General features: G+C 38.9%; 1 protein-coding gene and 1 pseudogene across 2 annotated transcripts in view; one reads left to right on the top strand and one right to left on the bottom strand.

Annotated features, from left to right (window-relative positions):
- The window catches only part of PIGU (phosphatidylinositol glycan anchor biosynthesis class U), an 83,540-nt gene extending 59,897 nt beyond the window's left edge, over positions 1-23,643 (bottom strand). Inside the window, exons 1-3 of one of the 2 annotated variants that reach the window (XM_045443676.1) lie at positions 23,481-23,643; positions 12,555-12,619; positions 742-801 (exon numbers count right to left, since the gene is read on the bottom strand). In XM_045443676.1, the coding sequence (XP_045299632.1) occupies positions 742-801; positions 12,555-12,619; positions 23,481-23,610 (255 nt within the window). In that variant the 5' untranslated portion in view covers positions 23,611-23,643. The remainder of the gene's footprint in view (positions 1-741; positions 802-12,554; positions 12,620-23,480) is intronic. The other variant, XM_045443677.1, reaches the window with a different exon arrangement.
- LOC123579742 lies at positions 5,626-7,177 on the top strand (annotated as a pseudogene).
- Positions 23,644-24,776: the final 1,133 nt, after the last annotated feature.

Genomic DNA, 24,776 nt, shown 5'->3' with positions numbered 1-24,776 from the left:
GTCAGGCAGAACCTCAAGCCTCACTTTGACTACCCAAAGATAAAGCCTTTCAGGGAGATTTGACTGGAAAACCTTGAGGATAAGGACCCATCAAGGCTTATGTTAGCCTGGTGTACCACATCTGTTCTTTAATTGCAAGTTACTTAAGTTTTCTATAAAGTAGGAATAATACCCAATACTTTGCAGGCCTGATGTATGTCAAGTGCCCAGCACTAAATAAGTCCTCAATAAACAGCAGCCATTATAATTATTAAGGAAGACCTCAGTGGATCTCCTACTTGACCCAGATTTTCAACTCTACATTAGGCAAGTGTTTCAAATTACTATCTCTCAAAACAGCCCTGTCATCTCAACTTTGAAGGTTATTGCTCCTAAGAGTCTCATCAGGCCTATGTCCACTGCACGGAATCTTTTGGCAGAATGCTTAGGAACTTCAGGATGCCCTCTACACTGGCACTACAATTAAAGCCAATCATAGAATTTTGGCACTAGAAAGTTTGAGACTACATAGTCCAGAAACCAAATTTTAAAAGTATAAGGAATTAGAACTGGTCAGATGTCAGAGACTACTCCCCATACTTCCATAATATATCACAGTTCCTTGAATTCAATTAAGGATAGGTTTTTGCTTTCACACTCTGAGCAACTCCTAAGTTCCTAAAATATAATTTTTCTTAAAAACAACAAGATAAAAGACTATAAAGATATATACGTGTTGATTTCATGTGGAAGGTTACTTACCATAAATACCAATTCAGCATAGTCAATCAGGAAATGAAAGAGGTATATTATTAATGGAGTCTGTAGGAGAAAAACAAACAAACAAATTAACTTAAATCTTACTATTATCAGTTTCAAGAGTAGTAAAGGTATGAGGTAAACTTTAATTCTAAGGCATACAGAATAGCCAAGGGGAACTCCATAGTGGACCAAGATTGCTGAACTCATAAAATAAACTGGGAAATGTTTTCCCTTCTTCTGTCTTCTGAGATGTTTTATATCTCATAGATCTCTCTTTTTTTTTCTGTTTTCTATCCTTTTCTCTCCAAGCTTTAGTCTAGATATTTTCTACAGACCTATCTTCCAGATCATGAGTCCTCTCTCTTTTTTTCTCAAAGATTTATTTTTTTATTTTTTTGTTTATTTATTTTTGAGAGAGCAAGAGTAAGCATGCATGCATGGGGGAAGGGCAGAGAGAGAGGGAGACAGAGAATCCCAAGCAGGCCTCGAACTCATGAACAGTGAGATCATGACGTGAGCCGAAATCAAGAGTTGGACACCTAACCGACTGAGCCACCCAAATGTCCCAAGATTTTATTTATTTTTCAAGTAAACTCTACACGCAATGTGGGGCTGGAACACACAACCCTAAGATCAAGAGTCACATGCTTTACTGACTGAGCCAGTCAGGTGCCCCATGAATCTTCTCTTTAGCTTTGTGTAATTGGCTGTTAACTGTGCCTATTGCATTCTTAATTTGCTACTATGTTTTCCAGTTCTAGAATTTCCATTTGATTCATTATTATATATTCCAGTTCTCTGGAGAAATTCTCTGCCTCGTCACTTATTTTTTGTGCATATTAATCACTGACCACAGTTATCTTACAGTCTAAGTTTGACAGCTCCAATATCTGAATCGCCTGTGAATCCGTAGTGTCTATTTTTTTTTCTCTTTTATTATGCTTGGTAACTTTTGGTTGAATGATGGACATTATAGATATGAAAAATTTTAGAGGTTCTGGACAAGGCTATTTTCTTCCAGAAAAGATTTCTTTAAATTTCTGGCAAGCAATTAGAATAGAATAGCATCACCTTAATCTAATTAGTTTAGCTAATTAAGCTAGATCTGGATGTGTGTGTGTGTGTGTGTGTGTGTGTGTGTGTGTGTGTGTCTGTCTGTGTGAGAGAGAGAGAGAGTGCACAACTGGGAAAAAGGGGCAGAGGGAGGCTCCACTCTCAGCGTGGAACCCTATGCAGGGCTCAATCCCACAACGCTGGGATCATGGCCCAAGCCGAAAACAGGAGTCGGATGCTTAATGGACTGAGCCACCCAGGTGCCCCTTGATTTATTTTTTTGTAATATCTATATGTCATTTACCCTTATTCCTTCCTTCAGTGTAGTCCTTCGGAGGACCCAATTGGAAGCGAAGATGTTTACCAGAGCCCTGCCACCTTGGTTGGCCATGCATTTGATTTTGTTATTTCTCCAGCACTGTGAGACTTCCAATAGCTCTACTTAGCTCTTTAGCCTCTTAACAGCCAATTTCTGTTCTCTTTCTCTAACCTCAGCCTATGCCACTTACAAAATACATACACTTTGATAAATACATCAAAGAGAAAGCAGCTCAGACTGTCAGTCTCATATTTTGTATTTTCCTCTCTGGGATCTCAGCCCCTCAATAATCCTGGCTATCTTGATACTTTCCAATACCATCAAATAGATATTTTTTTTCTATTCATCCTCCTTTCCTAGTTTTTCTTGGCAGGAGGGTTGATCTGCTACTATAAGCCAGTTCACCAATCCGCCAGAACCAGAAAGATAGTGCATGACTTGGTTTTAGTGAGTTTTTTTTTTTTTCAACGTTTATTTATTTTTGGGACAGAGAGAGACAGAGCATGAACGGGGGAGGGGCAGAGAGAGAGGGAGACACAGAATTGGAAGCAGGCTCCAGGCTCTGAGCCATCAGCCCAGAGCCCGACGCGGGGCTCGAACTCACGGACCGCGAGATCGTGACCTGGCTGAAGTCGGACGCTTAACCGACTGCGCCACCCAGGCGCCCCATGTTTTAGTGAGTTTTTGCTGGTGACTCAGGAGCACCTCTTTCCAACTCCCAATCACTTGCAAAAATATATCCTGTAATATTGCAAAGGTCACTAACATGCTTTTTAGCTAGTGTAGTAGAAAGAACAAGGCTTTGGGGTCAAACTCAGGTTTAAATCCAGGTTCCACCTGTGTACTTTTCCCTTCCAAGCCTTAGTTTCCTCAGCTATAAAATAAGAATAGCCACCTATTTTCGGGGTGCCTGGGTGGCTCAGACGGTTAAGTGTCCAACTTTGGCTCAGGTCATGATCTCGCGGTTTGTGGGTTTGAGGCCCACATTGGGCTCTGTGCTAACAGCTCAGAGCCTGGAGCCTGCTTTGGATTCTGTGTCTCTCTCCCTGCTCACACTCTGTCTCTCTTTCTCTCTCAAAAATAAACATAAAAAAAAAAAGAAGAAGAATAGTGACCTTTCACAGGGTTCTTGGGAGGAGTAAGTGGTAATGGGCACAAGTGCTTACTTAGCACAGTGTCTAACATACAGTAAACCTCAATATGTTAGCTACCTGAGATCAACGTTTTACCTCCTTTTGAAAACAAGGGCATCAACTTTGCCTTCCAAAGTTCTAAAAGAACTAAATGTTTTACAACTATCTACTAATGGATTCTTTTTTGCATTTATCTTTGTCAGTAAGAAGTAGTAACTTGATATTTATATTACCAATAGCCTGCTTTCAAAGTGCTTTGATGCTTTAGATAGTTTAGAGTGGCACTAAGTAGGTCTCAGAAATGACAGAACAAATAGTTCTCAAAAAGCCTATCAGCAAATGGGCTGGTTTCCATAGTGAACTAACATGTCCACAGTAGTTTAACTGTATATCATATTATTACAGAGAAGTATACACTGAATATAATTTGTCTTCATGCTACATTTCCATGTGAGTAACCATTCCCGGTCAGGGTAGGGTAGATTTTGAATGAACTCACAATTTTATGATCATTACTTGGCTAAACACAAAATAGAAACATTTGTTGAAGGTAGTCATAAAATCTAATGTGGTTGCCACAATTCTCTTTTTCTCTCCTGTGCAGATTTTTCTTCTCCCCTTTAACATATTCTTACTTTTCCCTAAGAACTAGATGGTAAAATCAGCTGAAGATTAAAAAAAATAAAAGGCAAAGGAATGATGAACTTTCTCTTCCAAAGTACTCTTTTCACTTGGCTTGATATAATTTTTTTCTTTTTCTTTTATTTCGGAGAGAGAGAGAGCACAAGTGGGGGAGAAGGGCAGAGGGGCAGAGACAGAGAGAGAGAGAGAGAGAGAGAGAGAGAATCTTAAACAGGCTCCACACTCAGCACAGAGCCCAATGCAGGCTCAACCCCATGACCTTGGGATCATGACCTGAGCCAAAATCAAGTTGGATGCTCAACCGACTAAGCTACCCAGGCACCCTTAATTTTATTTCTTTATGCTTTATTATTTAAAGAAACTATATTGAAACACAGGCAGCTCTTGATTTAAGAACATTGAGCTTACAAGCAAATTAACCCATATTCAGGAAAGAGGAGCAAAGGACTCCGAGTTTGAGGTCATCCCCACTACGTTTGGGGGAAGCAACTGTTCAGTCCCCAAGAAGTTATCTTACACAAGTATAGAGAGTTAACATGGCTTCTAATAGCAGGAAATTACTATCTCATACCATTATCCCCTTTTACTTATACACACACACACACACACACACACACACCAGTAAGGAGTAAGAATATGTTCTAGACTCCCTCACTATAGCTAAGAACGCATTTTCCCAGAGAAACATTTTAAATAATGGTTAAATGGCTAGATACAGCTCTTCCATTCATTCATTTGACATATTCTTTCTGACAGGACTGTTTCACATCTTCCCCTGTCCTCAACCTCCAACTTCCCTCCCCACTCCTCACTGTCATCTGACAACTTCATTTCTTATTTGACTGAGAAAAGAAACAATTAAATGAGAACCACCTTATTTTCCCACTACCCACTGACCAACATCCTTTATCTATACCTATATTCTCTCTTATTAACAACAGATGAACTTCCTTTCTTCTTACCTAAAGTCAAATTCTCCCCTTATGAACTGCATCCCATTCCTTCCTGCCTCCTCAAAGACAATGCTCATTCAATTATTCTCTTCCCTACATCACCAACTTCTCTATCCACAGGATTATTCCCATCAGCAACTATATACACAGATTCTCAATTTTTTTTTTGCTATTTTATTATTTTATTTTAGTAAATTTTGAGAGATTTTACATGTTTTTTTAAAACAGATTCTACACCCAATGTGGGGCTTGAACTCCCAACCCTAGATTAAGAGTCACATGCTCTACTGACTGAGCCACATGTTCTTTTTTTTTTTTCACTGAAGTATAGTTGACACACAGTGCTACATTAGTTTCAGGTGTACAACATGGTGATTCAACAAGTTTATATATTATGTTATGCACCCCACAAGCGTGGCTATCATCTGTCACCATACAATACTATTATGATACCTCTGACTACATTCCCTATGCTGTCCCTTTTATTCCATAATTGAAAGCCTATATCACTCCTCTTCACCCATTTTGCCCATCTCCCCCACCCCACTCCACTCCACTCTGGCAACCATCAGTTTGTTCTCTATATTTATGGGTCTGTTTCTGCTTTTTGTTAGTTTATTCATTTGTTTGGGTTTTTTAGACTCTACATGTAAGTAAAATTATATGGTATTTGTCTTTGTCTGACTTATTTCACTTAGCACAATACCCTCTAGGTCCATCTGTGTTGCTGCAAATGCCAAGATCCCATTCTTTTTTGTGGCTAAATAATATTCCAATGTGTGTGTATGTGTGTGTGTGTGTGTGTGTGCGCGCGCGCGCATGCATGCACGCGTGCTTCCACATCTTGGCCATTGTAAACAGTGCCACAATAAATATAGGGCAGATTCTCATATTTAAAACTTCATGAGATATCTGCCTTCAGCGGATATCTGCCATACCATTTCTCTGCCCTCCTTTAGAGCAAATTCCTTAACAAGATTGTCTGTTGTCTATCTTTTCAAGAGAAAGTCCAAGATGTAAGCCACAGTGTCTTTTATAACCTAATTTATGAAGTGACATACCATTATTTCTGCATATTTTTTTTTCAGTCATACAAGCCAACTCTGGTATGATGTGGGAGAGGACCACAAGTGTGAATACCAGAGGTAGAAATCTTTGGGGGCCATCATGGAGGCTGGCTATCACACTAGGTGATTACATCAAGTCCCATGTTTGTTTTTTCAGTTGTTAGTTTCTTTTGTAATATGAAATTTATTGTCAAATTGGTTTCCAAGTCCCATGTTTTCAAATATCATCTATAGGCTGACAGATCCCAATTTTAAACCTCCAGTCAGAACCTCTCTTCTTGAGTTTCACATTTGTATAGCCTGTTGCCTTACCATTGTCATTTGGATGTCTTCAAACTTAATATGGTGAAATCTGAACTCTTACTTCTTACCCTCCTAAAAATGCTCCTCCCTCAGTATGCCTCATCTCATTAAATAACCTCAGTTATTCATTGCTCAGGATAAAAAACCTGCTATTCTTGAATCATATCCTTGAATCTTCTCTTGCCTTCGTATCTCATATCAAATCTATTAACAAGTCTACTTCTAAAAGTATAACCAGAATTTAATTACTTTTTTAAAGAATCTAATCACTTTTCACCATCTTCATTGTTACTACACTAGTCCCAAGCCACCATCATCCTGCTTAGACTACTGCATAGGCATCCTTCCTAATCATTTTCCTACTTCACCTCTTGTCCCTAGAGTCAATTCCCCTTACAGTATCTACAGCAATATTTATCAAATGTAAAATAAATATGATCACTCCTCTCTTGGCTTAAAAGCTCCATGTCTTCCCAGCATAGTAAAAACAAAATCTAGTTGCTACCGTGGGCCACCAAGATTAGTGAAGGATATTAAGATGGCTGGGCAAAAACTTTCTCTAATAGGCATTTACTGAGTAGCCCTTGGAAAGATCATACCCTGAGACCAAAAGACCACTGTTAATTCCCTAAAGTCTTGGAATGAGACCCTTATAACCACACTGGCTACTCTACCTAAGAATCCACCTGCTATCAACTGGGCTTATACAAGGCCAATGTGGTAAAGGCTGAACTTGGCAAATGACTTTGAGAAGTTTAATGCCCTGAAGGCTCGTGTGCCAGGATGCTAAGAAAAAAGATATGAAAAGTTGTGCTGAGTTTTTACCTCTCTCCAAGGCCAGGATTGAGGAATACGAGAGAGCTAGAGAAGATGAAGAACATAATTCCATTTGAGCAAATGACCACTGAGGACTTGAATGAATTCTTCCTAGAAACCACATAAGATAAGAAGTATCTCAATTTATAAGAATTTATAAATTTGAGTCTAGGAGGAAGCTCTGGTCTTCATATTATAAATTTTGGACATTAAAAATAATTACACTAAAAAAATAATAACACTAAAGATAGATAGGTAGGTAAGTAGAGGGGAGGGGGGAGAGAGAGAAGAATCAAACTCCTAACCATGTGTATAAAAAGTGCTACATAATCTGACTCCTAACTTTACATAATTTGTCTCTATTATTCTCCTCTTTGTTCATTCTGCCTTAACACTTGCCTTCTTTATCCACTCACAAATGCCAAGTGCATTCCCAAATCAGGGCCATCATAGATGCTATGATATGCTGGCTTCATTTAGATCTCTTACTCAAATTTCACTTCTTCAGAGTGCCTTCCCTGAACACACTATCTAAAATAGTGACACATATATGACTTTCACTCTCTTTTTTTTTTTTATTTATTTTTTTTTAATTTTTTTTTCAACGTTTATTTATTTTTGGGACAGAGAGAGACAAAGCATGAATGGGGGAGGGGCAGAGAGAGAGGGAGACACAGAATCGGAAACAGGCTCCAGGCTCTGAGCCATCAGCCCAGAGCCCGACGCGGGGCTCGAACCCACCGACCGCGAGATTGTGACCTGGCTGAAGTCGGACGCCTAACCGACTGCACCACCCAGGCGCCCCTCACTCTCTTTTTTTTAACATTTATTTTTGAGAGACAGAGAGAGACTGAGTGTGAACAGGGGAGGGGCAGAGAGAGAGAGGGAGACACAAAATCCAAAGTAGGCTCCAGGTTCTGAGCTGTCAGCAAAGAGCCCAACGCAGGGCTCGAACCCACGAACCACAAGATGATGACCTAAGCCCAAGTCAGACACTTGACTGACTTAGCCACCCAGGCACCCCAACTGTCACTCTTTTTTTTATTATTAAGTTTATTTTGAAAGAGTGAGTGAGTGCAGGGGAGGGGCAGAGAGAGAGGGAGAGAGAGAATCCCAAACAGTTTCTATTGTGTCAGCATGGAGCCTGATGTGGAGCTTGATCTCACGAACCATGACATCATGAACTGAGCTGAAACCAAGAGTCAGACGCTTAACCAACTGAGCCACCCAGGCAGCCCTGACTGTCGCTCTTTACCCCTGTACCCAGTTTTATTTTTCTACATGTACTTACTTACCATTTAACTGAAATCTCACTTTTTTTTTTAACTTTAGTTTTATGGAAATATAATTAGTATAAAATAAACTATATATATTTAAAGTATACTTTTTAAATGTTTATTTATGTTTTGAGAGACAGAGTATGTGAGCAGGGGAGGAGCAGAGAGAGAGGGAGACAGAGGACATGAAGTAGGCTCTGTGCTGACAGCGCAGAGCCCGACATGGGGCTCAAACTCACAAACCATGAGATCATGACCTGAGCTGAAGTCAGACATTTAACCAACTGAGCCACCCAGGAGCCCCTAAAGTATACAATTTGATAAGTTTTGGCCTATGTATACACCCATGAAACCATTACCACAACCAAGATATTGAATATATCCCAATTCCCAAAAGTTTATCAATTTGACTGTTCATCCCAAAGAACCAACTTTGTTTCAGTGATTTTCAATATTGTTTTCCTGTTTCATTTGTTTTCACTTAGATCTTATTTCTTTTATTCTGCTTACTTTGAGGTTGATTTATCTTCTTTTCCTAATTTATTTTTTTTTAAGAACAAGGCAATTTTATTTTTTTTATTTTAATGTCATTTTTAAAATTTATATCCAAATTAGTTAGCATATAATGTAACAATGATTTCAGGAGTAGACTCCTTAATGCCCCTTACCCATTTAGCCCATCCCCCCTCCCACACCCCCTCCAGGAACCCTGTTTGTTCTCCATATTTATGAGTCTCTTATGTTTTGTCCCCCTCCCTGTTTTTATATTATTTTTGCTTCCCTTCCCTTGTGTTCATCTGTTCTGTGTCTTAAAGTCATCATATGAGTGAAGTCATATGATATTTGTCTTTCTCTGACTAATTTCACCTAGCATGATACCCTCCAGTTCCATCTATGTAGTTGCAAATGGCAAGATTTCATTCTGTTTGATTGCTGAGTAATACTCTATTGTATATATATACCACATCTTCTTTATCCATTCATCCATCGATGGACATTTGGGCTCTTTCCATACTTTGGCTATTGTTGATCTTGCTGCTATAAACATGGGGGTGCATGTGTCCTTTCGAAACAGCACACCTGTATCCCGTGGGTAAATGCCTAGTAGTGCAATTGCTGGGTCGTAGGGTAGTTCTATTTCTGGTCTTTTGAGGAACCTCCATACTGTTTTCCAGAGTGGCTGCATCAGCTTGCATTCCCACCAACAATGCAAAAGAGATCCTCTTTCTCTGCATCCTCGCCAACATCTGTTGTTGCCTGAGTTGTTAATGTTAGCCGTTCTAACAGGTGTGAGGTGGTATCTCATGGTGGTTTTGATTTGTATTTCCCTGATGATGAGTGATGTTGAGCATTTTTCCGTGTGTCGGATGGCCATTTGGATGTCTTCTTTGGAGAAGTGTCTATTCATGTCTTTTGCCCATTTCTTCACTGGATTATTTGTTTTTTGGGTGTTGAATTTGATAAGTTCTTTTTAGATTTTGGATACTAACCTTTTATCTGATATGTCATTTGCAAATATCTTCTCCCATTCTGTCAGTTGCCTTTTCGTTTTGCTGATTGTTTCCTGAGCTGTGCAGAAGCTTTTTATTTTGATGAGGTCCCAGTAGTTCATTCTTGCTTTTGTTTCCCTTGACTCCAGAGACATGTTGAGTAAGAAGTTGCTGTGGCCAAGGTCAAAGAGGTTGTTGCCTGCTTTCTCCTCGAGGATTTTGACGGTTTCTTGTCTTACATTTAGGTCTTTCATCCATTTTGAGTTTATTTTTGTGTATGGTGTAAGAAAGTGGTCCAGGTTCATTCTGCATGTCGCTGTCCAGTTTTCCCAGCACCACTTGCTGAAAAGACTGTCTTTATTCCATTGGATATTCTTTTCTGCTTTGTCAGAGATTAGTTGGTGATACGTTTGTGGGTTCATTTCTGGGTTCTCTATTCTGTTCCATTGATCTGTCTGTTTTTGTGCCCATCTTTTCCTAGTTTCTTAAGGTAGAAACAGAGGTCATCAGTTTGAGACCTTTCTTCTTTTCCAATATAGGCATTTAGCACTATATATTTCCCCCGAGTACTGCTTACTGACATCCCACATATTTCAATAGGTTGTGCTTTCATTTTCATTCAGTTCTAATACTTTCTAATTTCCCTTCTGATTTCTTCTTTGATCCATGGGTTATTGAGGAGAATACTTAGTTTCCAAATATTTGGGGACTTTCCAGACATCTTTCTGGTATTAGTTTTCTATTTAATTCTATTGTGGTCAAAGAATATACTTTCTATGACTTCAATCCTTTTAAATTCATTAAGCCTTGTTTTATGACCCAGAATATGGTCTATCTTGCAGATGTTCCATGTACACTTGAAAAGATTATGTGTTTTGCTGTTGCTGGACAGAATGTTCTATAAATGTCAATGAGGTCAAGTTGGTTGACATGCTATTCAAGGCTTCTACAGCCTTGTTCATTTTGTCTGCTTGTCCTATGAATCCCTGAGAGAAGGATATTGAAACCTCTGACTATAATTGTGGATTTGTCTATTTCTCCTTGCAGTTCTGTCAGTTTCCATGTATTTTGAAACTCTGTTATTAGGTGCATACACATTAGGATTGTTATGTTCTCTTGAGAATTGACCCCCTTATCATTATGCAATAAACTTCTTTACTTCTGGTAATATTCTTTGCTCTGAAATCTGTTTTCTTTTTACTAACTTTTTTTTTCTTTGTGCTCTCAGAAATAAGTACCATGAGGCCAAGGACCGTGTCTTGTTTTGTATCCCTAACACCTACCAGGGTAGCTGGCATTTGGTATGTACTTAACAAATCTTTATTAAAAGACAGAAGGAAGGGAGGGATTGGAATACATCTGTAGATACAGGACTAGGTACTAGGAATACTTAATGAAAAGGTGCCAGTACCTGTTCTGAGGAACATATAGCATACTAGGTAAAACAAGTACAGAGGCAATTTCAAGAGTATGATATGAGCCATTAAAAGTATAAGCACAAGATGCTTTGGAAGATGTTCAGGAAGAACGGTTTCTAGAAGGAGGTAAACTCTAAGCTAATACCTAAATAGTAAAGCTAATCACAAAAAGAGGGAAGAATAGCCTTCCATAAGGAGACAAGAGCATGAGCAAAGAAACACAGGTAAGAGAGAATACAGTGCTGGAGCATTATGAATGTATGTGAGAACTCTCTCAGGGAGTTCCTATTCTGTCTAGAAAACATACTGCCCAAGGCCTCCTCCACACTGGGCCCTTGTGGCTAGTGGGCTATGCTTTTATATGCCCACACATATCTGTTCCCAATAACTGAACTGTGTGCTTATTAAGAGTCTTAAATTGTCCCTGTTTCTGCTAGCTGCTCTTATTATTGTGGCTCAATTAGACAGTAATACAAGCTAACTAATATGAATGCAAAAGCCTGTTGTTATTTCCATGAGAACCAAGCTGAATGCTTTCAAAATACTAGACAGAAAAAACAAACAAACAAACAAACAAATTTGTTCTCAAAGTATGTATGAAGGATACAACTGTAAAACTGAGGGGTTAAAATTTCAAATTAGAAGACTTGTACTTTAAAACGATGTAACCAATAATAATGGGGAGGTGAGAGTGGAAAGAAATGTGGTTAATGTGGTAAGCAGGGCCCACAGGGCTTTGTATACTCCCTAAGGTGTTTGGATTTTATCCTGAGTTCAGTGGTGAGCTGACAAAATCAGATTCACATTTCAGAAAGATGACTCTGACTGCAGAATTAAAAGTAAAGGAGCAAGACCGAATGGAGCAAGACTCGTCAGGAAGCTGTTGCAGGAGCCCATGCAAGAGATGATGGTAACCTAACAATGACTTTAGCATTCTTAAGAACTAATTTTATGGGTTAAACAGACTTTTGTGACTTTCTAAGAAACCAGCATTGCTAACACAGTTTTCATGGAAAGGCATGTTCCAAAGAACCAATTACAGGCCAATTAGCATACAACTTATTTGTGTACTGGGAACTGTTTACGATTTATTTGCCAATAAAAATGGTAACTTCTACAGAAGTCTCAGCTGCTTCCGCAAATCACAATCTTGATCTGGATCATTTCCACTGCAATTGTGAAACCTCCTTCTTATGCAGAGGACATCTAAAAAAGGTCTGTTTCTAAATATGATTTTCAAAAATAGATGTTTTCAAATGTTTGTACAAAATGGAGGTTAGGCTTTGGTATTTGTGACTATAAACTACTCTTAATACGCAGAAAAGAAAACAAGAACACTTACTTCATGAAATACTGCTCCAGAATACGGAGACACTCCCAAGTCCAACAGTGAAAGGCCTTCAACCACTGAAAAGTAAGACATCCAAGTTCACTTCACTTCATCCAAGTTCAGAGACATATGCAGATGGCCAGAGACCAATGTATTAGATACTCCCAGGAACAAGAAGGGCCTCACAGTTTGTCCAACCCCCTTTACCTCAATCCCAGCAAGTGGCTTTAAATCTTGATTTGAACATTTCAGATGACATGAAACTTTTTTCCATACAGAGTATCTATTTTCACTGTGGGGCAGCTCTCAGGAGAAAATTTTGTTAAACTATGAGCTTTCTTTGATCTCACTGTAATTTCCAACCACTCTAAAAAGTGTTTCCTTTATGTATATTTTGCCACATTCCCCAAAATAATAAGACAACATATTAGAAGTTGAGAAATGTTGTCCCTAGTGTGGGGAAATGGGCACTTTCATATGTTGCTTGAGTGACATTTGTATTAAATTTTCTACAGGGAATTATGTACTTTTTAAGTACTTTTGACACTGAAATGATTGTTCTTAGGGCAATTTATCTTAGGGAAATAACTGTATGTTCATTATGGTGCTCAGAGCATTAAAAAAATAAAAATAATTCCTTGGGACACCTGGGTAGCTCAGTCAGTTAAGCGTCCAACTTTGGCTCAGGTCATGACCAGCCCCACATCCAGCTCCGTGCTAACAGTGGAGAGCCTGCTTGGGATCCTCTCTGTTCTCTCTCTCTCTCTCTCTCTCTCTCTCTCTCTCTGCCCCTCCCCCACTTGTACATCAGCTCTCTTTCTCAAAATAAATAAACTTAAAAAAATAATCCCAGGGGTGCCTGGGTGGCTCAACTGGTTAAGCATCTGACTTTGGCTCAGGTCATGATCTTGCTATTAATGAGTTCGAGCCTGGCCCACCTCGGGCCCTGTGCTGACAGCTCAGAGCCTGGAGCCTGCTTCGGATTCTGTGTCTCCCTCTCTCTCTGCCCCTCTCCACTCTCACTCTGTCTGTCTCTCTCTCAAAAATAAATAAATATTAAAATAATAATCATCATCTCAATGTCCAATAATAGATTTATCTAAATAAATTATGATATGTATATATGTGGATGTGTGGATAGATACATAGAAACATTTCATAGTTAAAAATCATACTATGATATAAATGAATATAAATAAGTGGATGAGCAAAGAAAGCTCTTCCTTACAGAGAACTATAAGTATCAAATGTAGAAGGAAAGATGGAAATAGAAAATCACCATTTGGGAGACCTCACAGTAATAATTGTGAAAGGCAAGATCATCAAGGGATACTAAAATCAGGGAGGAAAAATATGATGAGAAGCCATATTTGCAAGGGGAGAAATAATTTTATGTGGACAAACTTGGCACTCACTACCTTAATCGTGTGACCAAAGTTAACATCACCAGTAATAACGTTGGACAGTTCACACTATCAACATCAAGTACCTCCTGAAATGATTCACTGAGATGGGGATAAACACTTCTGTAGTCCTTATGCCAAAAATGTGGTACCCTTGCCAAAAATGTGGTACCCTGGCCAAAAAAGCATAATTTCAATCTAATCATGAGAAAACACCAGGAAAACCCAAATTGAGAGACAAAATAGCCGGCCAGTACACTTCTAAAATGTTAAGACTGAGGGGTGCCCTGGGGGAGCAGTCAGCTAAGCATCTGACTCTTGATTACGGCTCAGGTCATGATCTCATGGTTCATGAGATTTGAGCCCCATGTCAGGCTCTGCACTGACAGCTCAGAGCCTGCTTGGGATTCTCTGTCTCCCTCTCTCTCTCAAAATAAATAAATAAACTTAAAAAAAATTAAGACTGAGGAAGTGTCCCAGATTGGAAGAGACTAAGGATACATAATAACTGAATGCAGTGTGGGATTGTGGACTGAATCTTGGACCATAAAAATGACATTACTGGTATAATTGATAAAATTCTAATAACAGATTAGTTATTAGTATTGTATGAAAAATAATTTTCTGGGCTAGGTCAGTGTACTATGGTTATGAAGGATGTTAACATTAGAAGAAGTTGAGTACCGGGTAAACAGGAATTCTGTACCATTTTTGCAACTTTTTGAAATCTAAAATTATTTCAAAATTAAGAGTTAAAATAAAAAAGCACATTACAGATATGCATTTACTAAAAGAAAGATGGCCATGAAATACTCTTAAATGAAAAGCAGGTCATAACACAGTATGTCAGTATGATCAAATTTTATTTTAAATACTTATTTTAAATATTTATTTTAAATAAATATTTTAAATATTTATAAGCCTTGATCCATTTAATTATTTGAGAGAAAATGAATATGTATTCAATGAGAAATGCCTCAAATTAAACATAAACCTTAGGCATTAAACAAAATAAATAAAAATTTAAAATACAGCAACCATCGCTACTGATAAGATTACAGAAGATGTTTAGTTTCTTTTACCTTTTCTTCATTTTCTGAATCTTTAGCAATGAGCACTATTTCATAATTATTAGAAAGAAACAGGAAATTTAATTTTAAAAGAATGAGTGAAGGATAAGAAAAAACATAAATGGACACACAAAAAACTATAAAAGGTATGAGCTTATATATGCCTAAAATCTCAGAAGTACATGTGAGAAACTGATATACGTAAGAATCTGGTCCCTCCAGGGAACACAAGTGGGTGGTTATAGGAAAGTGGTATGGAAAGGTGCCTTTTAATCATATAGCCTTTTGCACCACTGGTTTTTGAATCCTGTGATAGAATTACCTATTCAAAGATAAATAAAACAAAATCAAAGTTACAAAGCCTGTTCCAAAAATATATATTTATAATGAGTGGGCCTTAAATGGACCCACCCTAGAAGGAAACTTAATCAGTTACAGAGTTCATACTGGCTGTTAAAATAAAAAAAGCTATTGCTCAATACAGCTATAACTGGTCCTTATACCAGGACCAGAAAGAAATTTGCCCCACGGAGCCACATAAAGAGGTTGCTGTGTAACACAACTATTCAACCCTTCACTAACAGCTTTACTGGAGACCCCAGGAGATGATTCATCAGGCCACTTCACAGGGCAACTCCGCACCTAAGTCAATGGCATCCTACCACAGAGCAGTAAAAGCAATTCAACAGAGGACCAGTAAGATGCTGTCCATAGACATCACTCTCCACTGGTTTAATCCAGAGGGAGATTGCATACTTTTTAGGCAATTGTCTAAAATGTAATTTCTCTCAGATATGCTTTTGCTAGGATATTGTACACCTTAAAATTTGTTAATGTGTTTTCTGGCAAGCGCTTAGAATGTGGCACTGCTATCATGATGATTAAATATGACCTCATATTACTTAATAAATAATTGATCTAAGGAAAGAGTTAACCTCATGGAAACATTAAAAAACAAACAAACTATCATTTACTCCCACCATCTATAACATTAAAAAGTGTAGGAAGAGCATCAACTCAAAATATTTTTACTTGAATACATTGATATTTATGATAAACTTATAATGTCCTTACTTTGGTGCACATGATTGAAAACTTTGGCATGGTCTGCAGTACATTTGGGAACATCTGAATTACAGAATAACAAAATCCTCTAGAATGTGATGGTGAATTTACTCCATGTATAAAAGAAAAACCAGGGCCCCAAATTCTAACATATATAACTATGTTCCAATAATATTTTGCTGGGAACATTTTAACATAGGTTTCATAAAATGTCTGTTTAGGGAGAAAAACAAAATACTCAAAACAACAACAATACAAAGAACTCATAGCTTTAAGCCATTCTTTTTCCTAGAGTACCCCCCAAAATAACACCTGTAAAAAGTACACCAGATAAATTGAATAAAATTTCAGCTTCATGGGATTATTATCCAACAACTAATGCTTCAGAATAGTTGACCATAAAAACTAATTAATTATTGCTGACTATTCTAAAATATAATGGTTTTTTTATACGGTCTCAACTCTTTTTTTTTTTTTTAAGATTTTATTTTTAAGTAATGTCTATACCCAACGTGAGACTTGAACTTACAACCCCAAGATCAAGAGACATACTCTACCAACTGAGCCAGCCAGGCACCCCAATAAAGTGTCTCAACTCTTTTTTTTTTTAATGTGTATTTATTTTTGAAGGAGAGAGAGACAGAGCATGAGCGGGGGAAGAGCAGAGAGAGAGGGAGACACAGAATCTGAAGCAGACTCCAGGCTCTGAGCTGTCAGCACAGACCCCGACGTGGGGCTTGAACTCACAAACTGCGAGATCATGACCTGAGCTGAAGTAGGACGCTTAACCAAATAAGCCATCCAGGTACCCCAAGTGTCTCAACTCTTAACTGATAAATCCCATGAAGTAAAAATTCTTATTTAGTTACCTTTACATATTTTTCTTATGGATGATAATAAAAACATATTATGTAGCATAAGACAAACATTGTCTGGGGCGCCTGTCGGTTAAGCTTCTGACTTCAGCTCAGGTCATGATCTCGGGGTTCATGAGTTTGAGCCCTGTGTCAGGCTCTGTGCTGACAGCTCAGTGCCTGAAGTCTGTATCACATTCTGTGTCTCCCTCTCTCTCTATGCCCCTCCCCCACTCATGCTCACTCACTCGCGCTTTCTCTCTCTCAAAAATAATCATTAAAAAAAAAAAAAAGGCAAACATGGTCTTTGAGCTTCCCATATCAAGAAGGGCATGCATTAAGCTTGTTCAAAATAAGTAGTATCTATATTTCTAGCCCAGAAGGCCCAAGAGACAGTGTCATTCCCATAGCAATGAACACATCTAGCATCCAGAACTTGCTTTCTAAATAACTTTTTTCAATAAAAGAAACCAGGATTCCTTGGAGAAGTGGTCAATTCCAGGGCTAGACCAAGAGAAAAATAAGGTAAGACTAAAGCATCTTGTGGTTCCAGAAAGTAATGAAGTATTAAAAACACCAGAACAAAACAAAACAAACAAACAAACAAAATAGTGAGGAAAGTATGTCCAAGGACAAAGGAGTCAACCTGAAAGAGGTCGCAATGGCCAAAGATTTTGAGCATCAAAATAAAGATAATATGGATTATAACCCAGAGAATAAAATAAATACCTATAAGTCCATACAGATGTTAAATAAATAAGGAAGAAGGGACAACTCTTCCTTACAGAAGATTCCAATTCATAATGAAGAAGGAATGAGGGCAATAGAAAAGTCATCATTAGAACACCATAGTAATGACTGCTGCAGGCAAGATCATCAACCCATAAGTGCAAAAAGTAGTGAGTAAAAACTTTAGAGAGAATTGGGGCGCCTGGGTGGCGCAGTCGGTTAAGCGTCCGACTTCAGCCAGGTCACGATCTCGCGGTCTGTGAGTTCGAGCCCCGCGTCAGGCTCTGGGCTGATGGCTCAGAGCCTGGAGCCTGTTTCCGATTCTGTGCCTCCCTCTCTCTCTGCCCCTCCCCCGTTCATGCTCTGTCTCTCTCTGTCCCAAAAATAAATAAACGTTGAAAAAAAAAACTTTAGAGAGAATCAAGAGATATACAGAGCCCCTACATATATCCCCCCAAATGTTTATAAATTAAAAAGGGAAAATAGTAACTTTACAGTGGAGAAACCAGGCAGATACTATCATAACCAAGGGATTAAGGTTAACATCATCAGTAATAAGCCATTTCAATATGATGTGCCTCGATCCAATACATTGAGAAGATCACATCATTTCAGTGGGACTTTTCCCCAAAATCCACGATCTCAATCTTACTATGAGAAACATTAGACAAACCCAAATTGGGAGACATTGTTTGTACAATACTTGACCAGTATGTTTCAAAAGTGTCACAGTCATAAAAGACAAGGCAAAGCTGAGGAACTCTCACCAATAGAAAAAGAATGAGGGCCCACCACTAAATGCAATATATGATCCTAAATCAGATGCTGGAATAGGAGAAGAATAGTGGGAAAATGGTAAACTCTGAGCAACTACAATTTGTTTAATGGTATTATATGGACATTATTGTCTTAGTATTGTCTTAGTTCTGACCAATGTACTCTAATTATGCAGGATGTAAACATGAAGGGAAGCTGGATGAAGGGTATACATGATATCTCTGTACTATCTTTGCAAATGTTTATAAAACATTTAAATATAAAATTATTTCAAGTAAAAAGCTAAAAAACAAAAAAAAGTAGTGGTATCCAGTCTCTGGATCCCACTGCCAATTTGCAGGAAACACAATGAACACGCGAATATGTTAAACTGAACCATGAATATACAATCAGTAAAGTCCAAACTATGGGAAACACTAGAGGTCAAATGGTCTGGGTTCTTCAACAGATAAGAAAAGGATGGGATGGATGGGGACCTTAAAGATTAGGGGAGACTTAAACCACATATAAAAACATTTAAGGGCAACACTAAGCTATAGCAACTAGGGACACTCATTAGAGCAATAAAACAAAGAGGATGTAAAAATGTCATAAGTATAGGGATGCCTGGATGGCTCAGATGGTTAAGCATCCAACTCCTGATTTCAGCTCAGGTCATGATCTCATGGTTCATGAGTTCAAGTCCCATGTCGGGGGCTGTGCTGACAGTGTGGAGCCTGCTTGGGATTCTCACACTCTCCTTCTCTCTACCCCTCCCCAGCTTGTTCTCTCTCTCTCTCTAAACAAACAAACAAACAAACAAACAAACTTAAAAAAAAAAAAAAAGATGTCATGGGGGTACCTGGGTGGCTCAGTCAAACATCTGACTCTTGGTTTCAGCTCAGATTATGATCTCACAGTTTCATAAGTTCAAGCCCCACGTCAAGCTCCAAGCAGACAGTACAGAGCCTGCTTGGGATTCCCTGTCTCCCTCTCTCTCTGTACCTCCCCAACTTGCACTATTTCTGTCTCTCTCAAAATAAATAAATTAAAAAAAAAAAGATGTCATGACTATAAAAGTCAGGATAATGGTTATTTAATGAAGGCGCTGAGGGGCTGTGCCTAAAATGGGGCATACATAAGGGCTTCTGGAATAAGTGACAAAGTTCTGATTCTTGATTTGGATGATGCCTACAAATGTGTTTTGCTTATAATAATTCACTGTGCAATACATTGTTGTGTGTGGTTTATTAATTCTCCATTTTGTTTAACAATAAAAGTTCTGGTTTTTTTAAAGTAGTGCTATCAGAAGTGTTCTTCCTGACCCTGACCCTCATAGCTGCATTGGAGGTGGGTTTCTAAATAAGCACTTATAGCTTGGGCTCTACCCTAAACTCAAGAAGCTAAGCCCATATTGATTCTTAATCATTAGAGCAAAGGCTGAGGAACATATATGATTAAAAAATATATATATTTGGTTAAAATATATGATTAAAAAAATATATGATTAAAAAAAAAGTTCCAAAATTATTTCTGACAGATTTCTATGCAAGATGGTATAGAGTGCACTCTGGTGGAACAGCAACACCTAAAGATTCCCAGCTATTCACATAAAACATTATGTATGTGACTTAATCTCTCTGTGCTTCCATTCTCTCATCTATAAAATGGGGTATTTACACATAAAACCATTTACATCTTAGGGCCATTGTGGTGATTAAATTAGTTCTTAGACATTCTAAAATGCTTAGAACAGTGCCTGTCATATAGAAAGCATTACATTAGTGTTAGTTACTGTCTGAGAAGCACACGCTTGCATTTTTGTCAAGTAAAATATTTATATAAATTTTAGTTGGACCACCAAATAAACTGATGGGTCTGTAGAAATGAATGACATAGAAAAAATGTCTTTCCTATTATAATGGGTATCCGTTATTTTCACCTACCCAGCATCAATTTCCCCCTCTTCTGGTAATAGCACTCTGGTCTTCCTATAGGATGCCCCCTCTTCCATAGTTTGGAAGGTTGTCCCCTCTCCAAAGATGTAGATAGAAAGATATTATTTTTAAGGTTTTATTAAGTAATCTCTACACCCAACATGGAGCACAAACCCACAATCCCAAGATCCAGAGTCACACGCTCCACCAACTGAGCCAGCCAGTAGGATACATATAATATGTATATGGATACGTGACTTAGGCTGACCACAGTAATTGGCTTAAGAATTGGCATATAACCCAAATAAGTTCAATGTGACTCAATTCCAAGGCTTTCGTTATGTTTGTTGAAGAACAGTCACTCTCCTTCCACTGGACCTGACACTGTGAGGATATAAAAGTCAGAGACTATTGGGGCCAATCTTGCCAATACCCAAGAAGAGCCCTCCTGAATGCAGTCAATGCCAAGATAGAGAAAGAGTTAGCCATGATGAGATCATTGAGTCTCTGGATCTAGCTAGATTTGAAGTCACCATCTACCCTGCCTGAATTGTTCTGTTATGTAGGCCAATAAGTTCACTTTTTATTATAATTTGCGCAGTTTGAGTTGGGATTCTGTCATCTGCACATGAAAGAATTGACAACATGCCAAGTTAAAACCCTTCAGATATTTGAAGACAAGAATCATCTCCTCCAAGTTTACAACTTCTCATTTATTCCCATTAAAAATCACTCTATGGTTACAGTCAACCAAAATCTTATTTGGATTCACAGTCCTTCACCCAAACAACTCGTCACTCAAAAAACTCATGTGGAATGAATTAATGTCATGTGAAACCAGAGGGGCTCCTACTTCAATATTTTTAAATGCCTGCCTTTTAGGGTTAAATACAATCACTTGCTTTTTAAAATATCCCGTCTTAAAGTATACTCTGAAGACAAGTGATACAGATGTACCAACCCCGCTTAAAACAGGACATATAATTATCCTGACCCCATCAGATTCAGATAGGTGATTAGCAAATCTCCCTCTAGCTCTGACACTGGCCCCAAGCTCCAGACCTAAACCTCTGAATACCATACTATCACCCTATACATACATCAAACACTTACTGCTATCCTTTCTAACTCACCTATTTTAGCCAATATCACAATTGTTCTCCTGATTATTTAAATTCAAAATCCTAGAATTAGCTGTTTTGGCTTTCATTATTGTGCTAAGAGCTTAAACATGGATTATCTCATTTAATGGGGTACATATTATAACTTCCTATTTTACAGATGAGAAAAATCATGTTGGAGATCATACAGATATATGTAGAGAAGCAAAAGAAGACTCAAACCCTTTTAAAGATCCCAGACCCTGTGCTCTTAATCACCATATTATATTGCCTCATCTTAGGATCCTTCACCCTGCCCTTCCTATATGTAACCAGATCTTCTGTTTTCTTTTCTTCAACATTTATTTAACAGTAACAACGCAACTAATTACTCTATGCAAGGCACAAAGGATTCAGTAATGAGTAAAACAGTTTGGGCCTGAAAGGAACTCATAGTACAATGGAGAAACCAGATATAAACAAATAATTATAATAAAAAGTGAGACATGCTCTTAATAGAAGTATGTATAAAGTGCTAAGCGAACAGAGGAAGGAGGGCCTAATACTGCCTTGGGGCTTTTGGTAGCCAGAAGAAAGCAGGAACCAAGTGGCTTCAACCCAAACAATTCAGTTTGTTCAACAAATAACTATATGCAAATATTATATGCAAGGATTATCAAGTGTAAGCTCTCACCATCACACATAAGTATTACTACTACCTTTATCACCATTTGTCAACTGGGAAACCTGGGCATATTACTTAACTTCTCTAAATTTTGGTTTCCTCATCTGTAAAATGGGGGAAATAACACCATCTAACACACAGAATAACTTGGGGATCAGAGGCTTACCATGGTCTTTCATATATAGTATTTGTAGAAACCTAAGCTTGAATTATTCATAAAACAACCATTGATTATGCCATTCCCGATTCCAGAATGTCTATGGGATAACATCAAAACTCTAGCATTTAAAGTTCAGGGACACAAAGAGAACTTCTGGGGTGCTGTTACTCCTGTAATGTTTTGTTTTTTGATCTGGGTGCTGGCTAGGGGTGCTGGCTACATGTGTATACAGTTTCTAAAAATTCACTGAGTTCAACACTTATTATATGTGCATTGATGTACACTGTACTTAAGAAAGTTTTTTATAAGTCTTAAATTCTGGCCCTAACCTAACCCCTACCCCATTTCTCCTTCACTTTGTACATTTTGCACCCTTCAACATTTTCTTGGTCCTGTTTACCTTCCGCTACCAGGAATTCTTTCTCTAATCTCCCTTTCCAAATTCTACATCCCTCAACAGTTAGCTCACAGCCCACATCCTTAGGAAACTGGAAAAAGAGAGGACACTTCCTTCAGGGTTGAAACTCCAAGAAAGGAAATGGATGTACACGGGAAGAACATTTTCCAAAAAGGATTATAACTATCTGTCTCTCCCACTAGCCTGTGGATCCTTCAGCACAAATTCTGTCTCACTGTAGGCACTGGTATAAAATAGTGGATGAAGAATTTAAGAAACAGTAGGAAATGCTGTAGTACAAGTCCCAGACCGAGAACACGCGTCTAAGCACACTCACACACTCTACTGGCTTAGGCAAGATAGGTCCCCTCACTCAGGGAACCCCTCACACACTATCCCATACCCCAGGGAGCACCACCTACAATCCCTCACCAAAACCGAATCACCTCTGCAAATCCCAATCCACCCAGCACGCCCTTTTCTTATATCTATCCTTTCTCAGGCCACGCCCCTCTGCTCAGGACCCGAGGGGACACACCCCCTCAGCTCCCCACGCCTCAGGTGAGTAGGCCCCTAGGGCCCAAACCTGGCCCCACAGTCCTACGCCCCCTCCCCTCGGCAGCCCCGCCCTCAGGCTCCGCCCTCCCACCCTCCCCGAGGGCGCCAGAGCGGGTCAATTCCCTCAGAATCTTGTGCTTGAGGCCACTGCCCCCGCCTCCCATTCACTGAGGCCAGGAGAGCACAGGCGGGGCCTGGCCACCTACTCCAGCCAGTGGCCTCACCTCTCTTCCAAGAACTCAGTGGGGACACCACCTCCACCCGTTCGGAAATGAATTCGGCCAGACTGGAGCGGAACAAGGCCGCCCGCACGGTCACGGCCACTACCAGCACCAGAGCCAAGGGAGCCGCCATGATAGCTGGGGTGGGCGCGCAGGCGGGGAGGGAAACGTGAGGCGGAAAAGCCTCGCGACCTGTGCGCCACCCTCTGTAGTTCCGCGGCCAGGCGCGCCTTGCTGCTGCCACCGGAGCACCCATACTGGGGACTACCACTCCCAGGAAGCTTTGCGGTGAGACGGGGCGGGGCGACGTAGAGCGGGGCTTCTCAAGCTTGTAGTAAAGGGTTGGGCGACGTCTCTTAAGAGAGCAGGTGTTTCGTAAAAGCGCTCGGCGCTGCTAAGTAAGCAAGTGAAGGCGTATCTTACTAGAATAATGAGCAAGTTTTGAGTAGTTGTTAATCTCACTCTTCTGTGTAAGTTTTAAATGTTAGGATGTTTCCCTTTTATGTTTTAAAAATAATATTAAATATGTACTCATTTATGTATTCTGCAATTGTTTATTGAACACCAACTATACGCCAGGCACTATATCGTGTTCTGAGGACACGTTTTGGAGTGCTCTGTTTGCTCTGCAGCCTTGAACAAGTTGCTTAATCTTTCTGTGCCTCAGGTACCTCGTGTGGAAAATAACGCTGCATGTTAGCCGGTCCTTATGAGCTAGCCAGAAAGGATTGAGGAATGTTTAGAAATTTTGCTGGTCACTTTTAAAACACAGCCATTATCAAAAATTAAATTATATAAACTTACAATTAAATAAGTTATATTAAAACAAGGTAATAAATACTCAAAACTTATTACTTACTTTTTTACTACACTTTTGTTTTATCTGTGCTCTTTTTTTTAATTTAATTTTTTTTTAATTTACATCCAAATTAGCATATAGTGCAACAATAATTTCAGGGGTAGATTCCTTAGTGCTCCTTACCCATTTAGCCCATCCCTGTTTTTATATTATTTTTGTTTCCCTTCCCTTATGTTCATCTGTTTTGTCTCTTAAAGTCATCATATGAATGAAGTCATATGATATTTGTCTTTCTCTGACTAATTTCACCTAGCATGATACCCTCCAGTTCCATCTATGTAGTTGCAAATGGCAAGATTTCATTCTGTTTGATTGCTGAGTAATACTCTATTGTATATATATACCACATCTTCTTTATCCATTCATCCATCGATGGACATTTGGGCTCTTTCCATACTTTGGCTATTGTTGATCTTGCTGCTATAAACATGGGGGTGCAT

This window comes from Leopardus geoffroyi, chromosome A3 (genome assembly GCF_018350155.1).
Source record: "Leopardus geoffroyi isolate Oge1 chromosome A3, O.geoffroyi_Oge1_pat1.0, whole genome shotgun sequence".
NCBI lineage: Eukaryota > Metazoa > Chordata > Mammalia > Carnivora > Felidae > Leopardus > Leopardus geoffroyi.
This window is presented reverse-complemented; position numbering and strand designations above follow the sequence as displayed.